Consider the following 14,190-nt stretch of genomic DNA (forward strand, 5'->3'; position numbering starts at 1 on the left):
AGGACTGTAATGAACATTGTGGTATTGCATGTCTGTAGGAAAGATGGTAGCGTGTACGCTGCCCAGAGCTGCCATCTGCACCAGCTGTGGTTATGTGCTTTCAGAAAGGTTAGTATGGTTCTGCCTGAACTTTGAGTGTCTTCCCAGTGTTGGCTGTTTCTCAGCAAACAGGTTGAAACATAGGAAACTAAACGTTAAGGAAATAAAATCTCTCTTTTTGATTGTCTGAGTAACTGTTGACCTGAAGGTTCCTTTAATAAGATTGTTAGGCTGAGCTATGACGTAAGATCAAGGTAAAAAACCAAAAAAACCGCAGGAGGAGCCTAAACGTCTTAAAAACGGAAAAGGAGAGCAAGGTGGAGCAAAGGTTCTAAGAAGAGGCTGGTGGTTGGTCTCTGTGCTTTGGCATAAAAAGTTAATGTCAGAAAGTCTGTCCATATCCTCAGAGTGCCCTGATGTTAATAAGAGCTTGCTGCATTCATTTACTGTAAGCGAATAGAGTTCAGCTCTTGGTTTGAGGAGTAGATCTGACACTTAGAGACAGTTAAGCGTCCTGCTGGCTTTCCTTGACATGCTCTTGCACTCTCGTTATTAATAGTGGCTGTCTTTTTCTCGGGCATACAGGGTGTCTGTCAACACTGTTTTTCGAAGACTGTCCACCATTTTGAACTCTTGGACAAGAGATGAGATCTAATAGTGCAGGAGTGGCACTTTTCAGATTATTTTTTGTACTTGCCGCATTCTGCACCGTTGCCCACTTCCGATGGCAGTGCAGTGACCTGACTGTAATTCTGCCATCACTTGGACTTGTGAGTGTTGACCTTTTTTTGTTTAGCAGGGACTGTGCTCAGGTACTGCATGAGGTAACGTTTCTTGCTTCTCCAGGCAGGCAAGAAAAAACAGGATAAAGTGTTACACTGTTCTTGAAATGTCCACGGAGACTTTCAGCACCGTACTAAGGAATTCTTCAATCTCTGAAACTTTATAGGGTTTTTCTTGCCACCTTTCGTGGGCGGAGGGTTGGATACTTCTTCAGAGGGTGGGTAGCGAGGGCCGCTGCAGTCCTTTTCCAGCCTCACACGCCAGCTGCGATGGCTTTTTTTTTTTTTCCAGGTATGGTACTGACGAGCAGCGTGGAGGAATAAGTGACGGGACAGCTGTGCTTGGCTTTCTCTGTGCGTTCGGTGCATGCAAGAGTTGCACCGAGAGCAGCGTACGTCCTGCTCTGTGCTTCTCTTCTGGCAAGTAAAGAATTCAGCTTTTCTGACCTCTTTCTCCCCTTTTTCCTTCGTGCAGTGGGTGGAGAGATCCCCCTGGACATGCGGTTAGGTGGTGGACAGCTGGTGTCTGAGGAGCTAATGAACTTGGGTGAGAGTTTCACGCAAACAAATGACCCATCGCTGAAGCTCTTCCAGTGTGCTGTGTGCAACAAGTTCACTACAGATAATTTGGACATGCTGGGCCTCCACATGAACGTGGAGCGTAGCCTCCCTGAAGACGAGTGGAAGGCAGTGATGGGGGACTCATACCAGTGCAAGTTGTGCCGCTACAACACACAGCTCAAGGCAAACTTCCAACTCCACTGTAAGACAGACAAGCATGTGCAGAAATACCAGCTGGTAGCACATATCAAGGAGGGTGGCAAGGCCAATGAGTGGAGGCTGAAGTGTGTGGCCATTGGGAATCCAGTACATCTGAAATGCAATGCTTGCGACTACTACACCAACAGCCTAGAGAAGCTGCGTCTTCACACAGTGAACTCGAGGCATGAGGCCAGCCTGAAGCTCTATAAGGTAAGGGTTGGCTTTGCTTCATCTTCCTTCGTTGCCCAAGTGCTGGAACAAAGGAAAATCTAACTTGAACCGCAGTGGATCGTGATCCTTTGGAGACGAGCTGCTCAGATCTCTCCAGCAGGACACAGTCTCACTTGCGTGGTACAGCTCTTCAGGAGGCATTCTGATAGCAGCTGTGGTTGTTAAAGCCTTAGGCCAATGGGTGTTCCTGTCAAGGTGCTTTGGTGGGGGCTTGTATGTCTTATAGCACTGCATATAAATGATACTTTTGCACAAAAATTCAACAGTCACATCGTGCGAGGTGGTATCTGCCACACTTTTGTTGGTTCTTTTCCGTAAGGCGGTTTGTTAACCCATACCCAAGTCTTCATGAGTGCATGAAGGCTTTTGCTGTTGTCAGAGAAACGTGTCCATGCCGGCATTGAGAAGGCTGGGTGGTGGAGCGGGGAGGGATGGAGGAAGAGGGCTGCTGTCGCTGTGCTTTTATGCTCTGAGTACGTTAATGCTGGCATCTGTAAGCCAAGTGTTGCTTGAGGCTGGAAAAGGGAGAAGGCCGGAAGAGAAGCCCGTATATTGGTGCGTGTACTTGGCCGGGCATATGGACAGACTGTATTTGGAGGCGTTGCAGGATTCATCCACCGCAGTATTTGGCCTGTGACTGCTGTCTTGTTTTCTTTGCTCTTTTTCCCCCCTTCATTTTGTGTCGTCTTTATAACCATCTTCTCTTTCCTGACTTGTTCCTCTCGTTCACAACCCCCTCCCCTCGCTGGCCTGAACCCTGTGGGCTGTAACCCAAGAGGAGCGCCGGATACAGTGAATAGTCCTTTCACTCCTGCAGCAGAATTGCTCCAGACGTTTCTATTGATTTTCACTGGACTTAAAGCTTCACCTTTTTCTCTAATCATCCCATAATGGCTTTAGTATGAACAATCAGGTACGAATTGCCATAAATCTAAGCAGCCACATACCTTCCATTCACACGTGCTATCCCACTCGCTGTCTTCTCATGTCTCTCTGTTTGTTTTTTTTTTTTTATTCTTTCTGTCCTCATCCTTCTCTTCCTGCTTTCCATCAAATGTGGTGAGATTTTTTTTGTATATAAGTGTCTATATACACAGACTGTATTTTGTGCTTCTTAATTATTTCTTTGAATATTTTCATTTATGTAATGGGAATTTAAAACGTGATATTGAACTGTACAGTAGCCCACCCACGTCACAGTGCAGACATTAGATTTCAAGACTTCTGGCTTTTCCCCCAGGAATGCGCAGTTCCGTGGAATTCAGAGAGGAAAGAGACAAGCAGGAACATCATAGAGGGTTTGCCCTGAACTATGGTGGTTAGACCTGCCTGGAGTTGATGGGGAACTGCTCGGAGGAGGAGTGTGTTTCTGCTGAGCTCGCTATTGAGGCCAAGACTGCTGTGACAGTTGTGCTGTTACCGGCATCAGCTGGGATCCAGCATAACACGGCAGGGTCTGGCTCGAAAAATACATATACGTGCCTCTGCTCTCAGGTGGGCGGCAGACCTAAGAGAGTAAAATCAGCTTGGAAACTGGGGGCAGGAGAGTCCCAGAGAGGCTTTAAAATCCATCTGAGGAATTGAATCTCCTCTGTCTATGGAATTCAGTTTGGGGTAAAAAAGAGTTGTTTGAAAGCTCTATGATGAATTTTAACACATCTTCTTGTTCTCTTCAATATATGTTGCAAAGGTTTAAAAATTCTTTATCTAGACCTTTAATCTACAGTGGTTTCTACTGGGGAAGAAGCAATCAGTGCACTAGAATTCTCTCACTCTGAGGGGGAGAAAGAGGAGAAAAAAAAAAAAAAAAAAAAGAAAAGCCCCACCAAAGTCATGTGGGGAAGAGCCGTAGATGCTTGTAACAGGATTCCTGAAATGCTTTCCTCAGACAGGCGAGCTGTTACAGCCCTACGTTCTTCCTGACGTGAAAGCAGTGAAACGCCAGGTGGAGAATAACACGCTTGAGAGTAACGAAGTCTGTTGTATGGTCCATATATTAGTTTTCTATATAAAGCCTGTAGCAGGGGACAGCCGGTGGCTGGATTCACGGAGTCTTGCTCCCATGTAGCTGGAATCAGTGTTTGACTTCATGGAAGAACCTGCCTATGGATCAAGCAAGCTCGAGTGCAATTCTTTCAGTCTTCAGAGGGGTTGTAATGCCATGTCTCTCTTGATAGCTGAAAAGATGCAGCAGGAGTGGGGGTAGTTCACAGAATGGTTTCTCTTCTCTCAGGCCTTGGTGTGGTCTGCAGTAAATTGAGATTGATTGGATGTTATTTTTCCTCTTGCTAATGTAATCCATTAGCCTGGCACATGCATAATCAGTTTAGAGCACAGTTAACTGGATGTAATCGAGTTCTTCCCTGCCTGCTGGAGAAAATCCTCTCCAGATGCTGCTGGGTGAGAGCGCATACTAGGCTTATCACACACAATCCTCCTTATTCTGCTTTTTTGCCATTTTCCTCTTAAATCACATGTTATTGGCTGCTTGCATTGCCCAAGAGCCACTTCTGTTAGTGCTACTTGCTGCCAAAAAATGTGATCTGGAGACACTGTTAGCCTTGTAGTCTGGTGAACCTTTTTGTCTTCTCCTGCAATACTCCAGTGCTGGAGGAGAAGGTCTGGTCTTCTGCTGCCATCTTCGTCCTGCACATTGCAATAGCTTGCATCAGACCTCTTCCCGTGTCAGTGAGGAGGGGGCAGGGATGCCACAGTGGTGCCCTTGCTTATAACAAGAAACTGGAAGGGTCTGATAATCTTTCCTTTATTCTTACGTTCTCCTGGAATCCCTACTGTCCCCCTAAAATCCGGCAACTAAACTAGAAATCCTGTCATTTATCTTGCACTTCCTGGGGAAATGCGGTACTTGTGCCTCTCACCGTGACTGCTTATCTCCTTGGTGTGCGGTTGGTGGGTTTTATGTTCTGAGAAACTACCTGGAAAGCAAAAGAACCGTTGTAAATGTGTGTGCTTAAGTTTTTGAGGTGGATGTACTGGCTTGAGGGAGATGACAGGTTTGAAGACCCTTCACCTCTTAGCTAGGACAGCCAGATGAATACAGTGAGGCTGGGGTTGAGTTACGTGGGTGGCTGTAGGCAGAGACACGGCAAACTCTTTACAAGTGCAGCCTTACTGTAACAGAAGCTAAGTCTTGTCTCCTCATGACCACAGAGAGCTAGACCAGACTTGGAGCAAAGCAGCGTTCCCCACATCTGGAAGAGGTCGGGCACGAGTTCCCGGCGTCTATTGCACAGGTGGAATTTCCAGAAGGAATTAATCTGCTCGAGCAAGAGCCAAGTTTGGATGTTTCCTACAACTTCCTGAAAATCTCTGGTTCAAAACCTGCAACTCAGAAGAAGTTTAAACAAAGAACTACTGAAGAAACACACTGCTGGCCAGACTGCCAAATGAGTGCATTCAATGAGTTCATTCAGTGTCTTCCTTTTCAGTCTTTCCAAGTGCTGAGTTAACTTTTTTAGGGAATAGAGAGTCTGAAGGAGAGGGTTGGGGTTACATGATGCCCTGCACAGAGGTTCTTTGTTAACTAAGAGATGCAGAGTGTGCAGGAAAATTAGTCCTTAATATCAGAACTCAAGATACTAGAGGTGATGAAACTCTGTGGGTCTTTGCTGACTTAGAAGGAAACGAAGATGACCTGTGAGAAGGAAAAGAGGAGGTGCAGTTACAAACCCAGCAGAAGGTGGTGGGAGTTCCCGGTTCCACTGCGGAGCAGCCAGTGTCTCGCCCTGCCTTTCCCGCAGGCGCGTGTGCGTCTCTTCTGGGGGCGGAGAGGCTGAGCTGGAGAAACTGCAGCAGGATGCTGGGCTGCGCTGGGGTTTGGGAGCCAAGCTTTACGGTTCCGGTTAAGTACAATACACAAGACAGACTGAAACCAACAGCATGTGTTCTATGCCGTGTTAATCGAAGAGCTGTGGTGGGGCTCTTGGTCTTAAATGAAGATACCGGTCACATAGGCAATGGAGAAAGCTGGTGGAAAGGAAGATAATCCCAAGGACGCTGCAGTGTGAGAGTGTGGAGTATGCTGGGGTGACAGCGTGCATTAACTTCCTTGAATCCAGTAAAATACCGTAGAATCCCCAGCAGTGATTTACATCCCACAATTAAGAAGCGCATACAAGGCTGTATCACCAGCTGCCAGACCGCGATGGAGGCTGTGATGAGCTAGGGGAAATTTGACAGTCTGCAATGTAGAAAGTGCAGTAGGAGACACTTTTTTTAGGTACCGTGCTGCAAATGGAGTAACTCGTCATGGCGGCATGTGATGCAGTGACTAGACTTCTAGTGGCTCTAAGTGCCAACTTAAAGAAACTTGTTGGAAAATCCCAAAAAGGTTTTTATCCCAGACAATGCATGGAATATTGTATGAGATGTAGTTACTGAATGGTGATGATAACGTGTTCAAATTCAATATCCTCCCATAACAGAAACAGACAAAAAGAGCATTTACCATAATAGTATCTAGCTTTGAAGTTAAAACTACATGAAAATGGGTGAACTACTGTTGGAGAAATTAAAAGGGTGTGATGTGTTCGGGTCACAGAGGATTTACTTAAAACCACATTAGGTGCTTGTATTAAATGTATACTACCCATGAGAAAAAGTTGAAAACAGAACAGGGAGGGAAACCCTGCCAAAGTCCACAGAAAGTCCAACATGATTAAATAGGAAAGTATTTCAAGGGGAGGTAGAAAAAGGAAGAGGGAAGAAGGACCACAGTATGGGAAGGAGGAGTGAATTCTTCTCGCCCGTGTTTCAGAGAGGAATTGAAGGATGCCTCTTTACGTAGGAGAAATCTAAGAGGTGATCTCAGGCGGAGATACCAGCGAGGGAAGAAGTCACTGGGGTTACCAGGACTGAAGAGTTCTGCAGGAACCTGCACATGAAATGGCAGACTCCTGGCAGTAATGCGCGTCAGAAACTACACAGCAGTAAGTCAGCAAATTGATAGAAACTGTAATAAGAAGAGTCTTAGTAGGCATATGGATTCGAAAGGGGAAAAAACAGACTTTTGGAAGAGAAGGTTCTCCCAGCACGGCTAGTTCTTTGATGGAGTCAGCCAGCCTACAGGCAGGGCTGGTCTGGTTCGTACGGGCAGTGGGTTTCCCAGAGTCTTTGCCAAGATTCTTCGTGAACAGCTTTTAAGCAAAGATGTGGTTATTGTCACGGGCGGAAGAGGTCTGTGAATTGATAGTGAGGTGAAGCATGAGAAATAAAAAGTGAAATAAAAGGGGAGAAGAAAGATTAGAAAGATACGTGGGTTTTTTCTGTGTTTGTAAGTAATCCAAAAATGAAGTAAAAAGCAAGCTTAAAAATCTGCTATAAGGTAAAAATATGTAGACTGCTTAGATGTAAAGCTGGATGACAGTTGCAGAAGAACTTTACAACGCTAAATGCTTTCACAGGAAATGACAGATGAAATCTGGTGTCACAGAGTGTTAGAGCAATGGAGAGCAGACAGCCCTAATGTGCGCGTCTGGGCTTCTCTCCCTGCTCCTCCCATCATGGGGAAAAAAAGTAAAAATGGCAAAAGAGGGTTAAAATTGCTCTTCCTGCAAGTGGGATGTGGAATCACTCCCGATCTCTTTGATAACGGTAACTCAATGATCAGTGGTAAGCAGAAAGGCCAAGGGGTAAAACATGGGAACTGTGTAAATCCTTGATTTGCCTTATCATTGAATTTTGTGTCCAATTTAGCTCATTTTAGGAAGGATTAAAAAAAATAGAAGCCCAGAGAAAGCGGCAGGGATGATAGCTGGCTGGAATGACTTGTGTGAAGGCAATAAATAGACTTTGGAGTTAGCTTGACGCACAAATCCAGAATGGAGCAGAGGAGGTGAATAGGCAGCAGTTGCTCACTGTTAGCACCAAAACTAGGGAGCACCTGGCACAATTAGCAACAGGTTTAAAATGGAAAAAACCCCACTTTTTTTGGACAGCATATCATTTACCTGTGAATCTTATTACCACGGGATGTTGTAGAGAGTGAACGCACAGATGGACCCAAAAAGGAGCAGGACAGACAGATGAGGAGCTGGCAGACGGGAGCTCATTAGATGGTCATAGAGGCACAAGCTGCAGCGCAGTAAATTCTCAAATAGCTGATAGCTTCGATTATGTACTAGAAAAGGATTGTTTTAGAACTGCCTGTTTCCTTTCACAAATTTCACTGGTAGTGGAAATTGCTAATTTATTAAAATCTGTTTCCCGTTCCATTTTGGATTAGTGTGAGTGAAGCATGCCATAATTCTGCTGTAAGGTAGAGCTGAGTCTCCTCTCATCCCACCATTTGGCTGAAAGTAGATGTTTCCTGTAGAACTTCAGTGTAGGAAAGCTTTCTGTTTGGTCAGGTAAAGAGTTTTCAAGAAATATATTGCTTTTCAAGCTTTAAAAAGAAAACATCAGAAAATAAATTACATCAATGAGAAGCAAATAGAAGGAGATCATGGCTTTTGGCTCCAAGATACAAGACACTGAAGTGGAGAGTTTTTTGCGTTTCTCTCCTCAGTGAGTTTTAGTCAGCCTACCAGAAGTTTGGAAAAGACTGCGTAGTCCATCCTCCTGCATCTGCTGGTAGAGGTTTGTCTTCTGTCACATGGAGGATGGCTGAAAACTTTACCTCGGCCATTGCCAGCAAGTGGTGGCTTTGCCGTCAGCGCCTGGAACCAGCCCACCTTCGGGATGCGGACCCTGCGGGAGTGCCAGAGAGCTCAGCTCGGCGTTGCCGGAGCTGCAAGTAGCTGATGTGATTCAGCGTTGAAATACCCAAATGATTTAACATAGGCAAAAGGAAACATGTTTGGGTTTTGATTTTTATCAAAAACTTCCGTTGATCTCTGCCTTTTAAGGTTCTTGGGGTGAAGTTGCCCACAAAGAGTCTGTCGTGCTTGTTACAGAGGATTTAGAGCTGTATTAACCTTTGATTTACGTGCTGTCTGCCTTCTGTGTGTTTTGGGTTTATTTTTGTAAGTTTATCTTTTGAACTACAGATGCAGCATCAGAGCTCTGAATTACACTCATGAGTAACACAAATTGTGCCAGAAGCCTGTTTAAATTGTAGACTAAAAGGGACTTTTAGCTGATTTCCTACAAGGTCTTAAGTTAAAATTCCAACAGCAGCTTCACAAGTGAAATACTCGTTTAAGTCTCCCCACAAAGTTGTTTTTAAAGCTGGTCTCTGAAACCTTTAATTCAAATCTGCCATCCTCTAGTCTTGGATAAACTCATAACGAAAGAAGAACATACAAACTGAAGCGGTTCCGAGGACTGGAGTGTGCTTAAATCTGGCATGAACTTTGAGCCTTGCTGAACCCATAGCTGGAGAAACTTTGTGAACTGCACCCTGGTCTGCACATGTCGTGAATCTGAGTCGAGAGGGGTTTCGGAGCTGGACCCGCTGCCTGGTGGGCTGAGCTCTGTGGACGGGGAATCGGTCACCCCAGCCCCAGCAGCACCTCTCGGCAGGCTCTCTGCGCTCAGGCGTCTTCCAGGCTTAGGGAAATTCAAGCAGTGATTTGCTTCTACTCAGAACCGACTGTTTTTCACAGTACAGCAAATTACAGGAGGAACGAACCCCTACGATCTGGTTCTACTTTCGTCCTGTTGGGATTGCCAAGTATTTTAATACAAAAAACACTCACTATCCATTTAAACCTTTCAGAAACAATCCTCTTGGGACTGCGTGTTTCTCTGAGTGACAGATTGCTCCACCACATCACCCTGGCATTAAAGTAGGTTTTTACCTTCCTTTAGATATTTAATAATAAGGTATGTTAGTATAGGATCAAAAACTTGACACTTCCCCTACGCTGCTTTTTGAAAGGGTTGAAATCAGAACTATTGAGAATGCACGGCCCTGCTTGCTGTATGTTTTATTTATGGACTTCAGTCACTTAGATTTTTCTTTCAACAGTTTTCCAGTAAGTACTGAGCCATATGCACCAACAGCTTAGTGAGGAAACCACCCTGTAAAAGCAACTTGAATAACAAATGAGGGAGACTGCAACTGGAACAGGAGAAAGCGATCACCACAGCAGGAGCTAGGAGTTAGCCAGAACATATAGCTAAAAGCTGTATGTTATAAGTCAAACAGGATTTAGAATTAAAAATATTTGTGAGAATGGGTTAAAAAAAAACTCAAAAAACCAACAAACAAAACCCAAGAAAAAACCCAAACAAACGAGAAACACCTTGACAAGCTTTTATCCTAACCTGCACAGACTGGTGATTTTTGCCAGCTCTGTAGCAGTCACTCGTGCCCGACTGCGGGTCGCTGCTTGGGGTTGGTTTCTCTCTGCCTCCCCAAGGCTGCGGTGTGTGGGTCGGTGGGGAGGGGCTGAGCCCCGAGGAGTAGGAAGGGTCTTGCAAAGCTGTCCTGGGCCTCAGCTGTTCCCTCACAAGATGTCATCGTTTTGATGAGCAGCAGTGTGAATCTTGTTCGACCTTTTCCCATGTGTGATGGCAGTTTTGTCTGTGTTTATGGTTCATTTTTTATCCCAGTAATTTTGGAACATGTGGATGAATATTTAAATTTCAAAGCAAGAATTTCTTCTCTTTCAGGTGATGCTTGTACAGACTTTCAGGGTGAGGACGAGGTGGTTGTGGTCATTGCTCTGACGTAGGGCCATGGACAGAAGCTCTAGCAGACTTTGCTGTGGTGGTGTAAGCTGTCAAGGACCTGCTGTCCCTCCTGTACCAATGCGGGAGGTCGCTGCTCTGCAGAGGACAGCGTGGAGAGTCGATGTGTCAGAGATGCTGGTCTGGACCTGAAAGACCTGAATTTTTTTCCGGGTGATCAGCCACTGTGAGCACAGGCTGGCGCAGAAGCCTGTGTGTCTGCTTGCTCTCCTGCCTGCAGCCCCAGCCCCGCGGCAGGGAGCTCTGATCGCGAGAGCTGAAGTGGGGTTTGTCCGAGATGGGTAACGGGCCTGTTTGTCAGGGGTCTCAGATCCCGATGTTCCTGCAGGCACCTGATGCGCGTAGTTGAAGGCAAGTGTGCAGGACTGGAACGAGCCTGGGTGTAAGAGTGCTGGAGCGAGCAGGTAGAGGAGATGGGGGTTCAGCTCTGTACAAGACTGAAGCCAGCAATTGGGGCTGCAGCGCGGGGCTTGTAAGCCCCTGCTTGCCAGTGTCTGCTGAAACCTGTGCGAGTGGTTCCCTCCCCGATGATCCTGTGCTCCCAGCTGGGCTGTCGTGTATCTCTTTGGGTAGAATGACTCAAAGACCTGGGAAACGCTCTTAGTGCCTTTTCCTGGTTGGGGTGGGGTCTGGCTTTCAGCCCCGTGGGTCACAGTCCCGGCCAGGTAACAGCAGCACAGCTGCAGGCTCTTTGACGGCAAGCTTATTAAATAATGGATGGCCATTCATTAACATCCATCGCTAGCAGTGGGTTGGTTTGCAAGCTGGGAAGGAGGCCATAAGGTGCTTTCCCCAACCTGTTCCGTGTGACATGGCGTGGACTGCAGGTTTCTGTTAGGCTGTGCAAGTGCAACCAGGCCACAAGGTGCTTTGTCGTCTTCTCTCCTGAGATAACCGAGCTGTTTCTGAATAAAATTTTGTAACAGTTAAAGTCCCCACAATTACTGTGGAAGTGGCATGGGAGGTTCTATGTTTGCTATCTCTTATGGAATTCATTGAATTACAATAAATAATGTATGCAGAATGCATAACTTAATACCATAATGTTCTTTTGGTCCTACTTGCCAGTCCTAAAAGTTCTGGCCTTGCACTGTAATGTGTGCAATCCAGTTCTGCAATTCAAATTAGGCAATAAGTTACACTTGTGCAACAGGTTCTCTGAAAGTTGTGCCTTTGGGTACGGTTGGACAAGCTCCGGTAAACCTTATTGCAGCTCTTTGAAGATACGTGTCTCTGGGTTACTCTGCCTCTCTGCCAAAGACTGCTGCTACCCACATCGCAGAGCTGCGGGGCAGAGCGCGAGCATCCCGTCCCGTCCTGCTGCCGGAGCGGGGCTGCGTGCACTGGGGATGTGGGCACCATCACCCGAAGGGCCGGAGCCAGCCCGGGGAGCTCTGGGCCGGCGGGGCTGTGCTCTGCTGTGCCGGCAGCACCGGGGGAGTGCCAGTGCCTGGGGGGTGGCGGCAGCATCTTGAGTGCTGCCACTCTCTGGTAGGTGAATATTTATTTAAAACCTTAGTGATAGCAGTTTGTCCCTTACTATCGTTGCGGAGTTTGCAGATCCCTCTAGCGGGATGCGGTAAGCCAGCGTAATGGCGATGCGTTACGAGGAGCAGATTCCAGCTCACGTGTCTCTGGCAGGGACTTGGCATGTCTGTGCAGACTAAAGATAACAAGCAGGTGTTGCAGTCAGCTGATTTTTCACAGTGCTATGTCATTGTTCTCCAAAACAGCCTTCCCGCTACTGTGTTTTGAACTATCCCCTTGCCGCGAGCTGTGAGGAGTTAGGTCTGCATGTTGTGGTACAATATGGAAAAGTTGCTGGGATCAACTTGCAGTACAAGTACTTGCTTAGGTACTAGTTTGATTTATGTTGGAGTTGCCGTACAGCTCCATTGTTACATTGCTTTTTTCCTGACACCAGAAATGAATGCCCTGATTCCTTTCTTTCCTCTCTTGTTCTGCATTTAAAGCAGGGAGGTGGTTTTCTAAGGAGGTACCTTTATTTGGCCATTGAATCATCAGTGGAGTGCAGTTAATCCCAGGATCCTGGTTTTCTCTTTGTCCTAAGCATTAGTTCATATTTTTTTCTGCCCAGCAGAACAGGCTGCGGCGGCTTGGGTAGAAATGCAGTCGCTGCCTTGTGGCACGGCTGTTTGAGCCTGCTTTGGCTTGTCCCTGCTCCGCTCATGGGCTCGCGAGGTGGGCAGAGTGGGGAGCTGATGCGGGAGACAGAGGCCAGCATGCTCTGATTTAATTGGGGATAATGTAAAAATTTGAATTTTATCCCTTCCTTTCATCCCTCGTGCAGGGCTGCTGGCAGTTGCAGAATTTGCAAGGGTTGATGCGCTTGACCTGTTTGGGTCCCACCACGTTTATGTGGCGGTTAGGGTCCTCTGACCCACTGCCGTTTATTTCCCTTCAGCTGCCTAATGGCCTCGAGACTTTATTGCTGCCTCTCGTTCTGGACAGGCATTACAGTCCTGTCCCACCCACTCCTCTCTTTCTTGTGCTTGGAGAATGATGGTTACAAAGAAAATCACCTGGGGAAGTTTCAGGCAGCAGTAACAAAGCCTATCTCCACAGAGGGGAGGCTAATTACACAGCTAATTAATCCAACAGATGTCACTTTAAATGCCTGTTTCTTTGTGATTCTGTTGCACACATCATGCTGGTTAAACAGACTTCATGGACCCTGTTCAAAATGCCTGCACAGGCTGCTGGAAGCTGCCGGTTGAGACCCTGATGTGTCCTGTTTGCTCCCCGAGGTTCCTATAGAGGAACGAGTCCCGGAGAGCCGAGTCCAGAGTGCGCTCCAGCAGATTGCACTTGGAGAGAAATGCTGTTTAATAGTTACGTTTGGTTTCAAAACTCTGAAATAGCAGATGTGAGTATTGAAGTGGTTGTTTACATTCTTGCTCTAAGTATGGAGGCGAGGCAGAGGCGCTGGGGAGAGGAGACCCCGTCCTGCTGCACCAGAAGCGCTGCTTGGCGCGAGGAAAAGAGAATTTGGAAACCTGAGCCGCTCCGGTGAGGTCAGCAGTTCAATCCCAAGGCTGGTGGAGGGCCTGAAGCCGCTCGTCTGTCTGACGTGAATGTGGTCTGTCCGGTTCCCGCAGCCAGCAGCTCCTGTGCCATCGGGAGGGTTCCCTTACTCTGGCTCCCTGGGGTAAGAAAAAAATGAGCTTTTCGTCAACATCTCGAGCAAGTCTTTGCTTGTAAGGGCGGGAATGAGTCCTGGTCACCCCCCAGGAGAACGGAGCAGTTCCCTTACCCTTGTGTGGAGCTGGTCCCTTGCTGCTGAAGGTCAGTATTCTGCTGAGACTCCGCCGATTCAGTCTCCTGCTGCATTTGATCACCAGCCTGGGGGATTAGGGGACACCTGTAACGATGCGGTGGTGTTAGCGGTGGTGGTTTTATACGTAGGTGCTGCGGTATTTTCTCCCTTTGTGCTGTTCTGCAGGCTGGTAACACTAAGGTGCGAACGCCTCATCCGCATGTCCATCACCCCAGATAAACCCTGCCGTTGTCAAACACCGGTGTCACACTGTGAGTGCATGTCCTGGTTTGAAATGGTGATTCTGAAGTGTCCTGTTTTCTGGGTGCGTGATCTGCTGGCTGGATTGGCCTTGTGTTCCCCTTTTATCCTAGCAGAGTCAGAAGATTCCCTGCGCCTTGCTGAGCTGATACCCTGTGGGGACAGGAGACTTGTGCAACGCTG

The 14,190-nt window shown here is 47.1% G+C and overlaps 1 protein-coding gene across 14 annotated transcripts in view; it reads left to right on the forward strand.

Annotated features, from left to right (window-relative positions):
* Positions 1-14,190, forward strand: part of ZFHX3 (zinc finger homeobox 3) — a 685,441-nt gene that overhangs the window by 575,311 nt on the left and 95,940 nt on the right. For all 14 annotated transcript variants that reach the window (XM_054198577.1, XM_054198573.1, XM_054198572.1 and 11 more), the window contains one exon: positions 1,297-1,793. In XM_054198577.1, the coding sequence (XP_054054552.1) occupies positions 1,297-1,793 (497 nt within the window). The remainder of the gene's footprint in view (positions 1-1,296; positions 1,794-14,190) is intronic.

Source organism: Rissa tridactyla, chromosome 4, assembly GCF_028500815.1.
Source record: "Rissa tridactyla isolate bRisTri1 chromosome 4, bRisTri1.patW.cur.20221130, whole genome shotgun sequence".
NCBI lineage: Eukaryota > Metazoa > Chordata > Aves > Charadriiformes > Laridae > Rissa > Rissa tridactyla.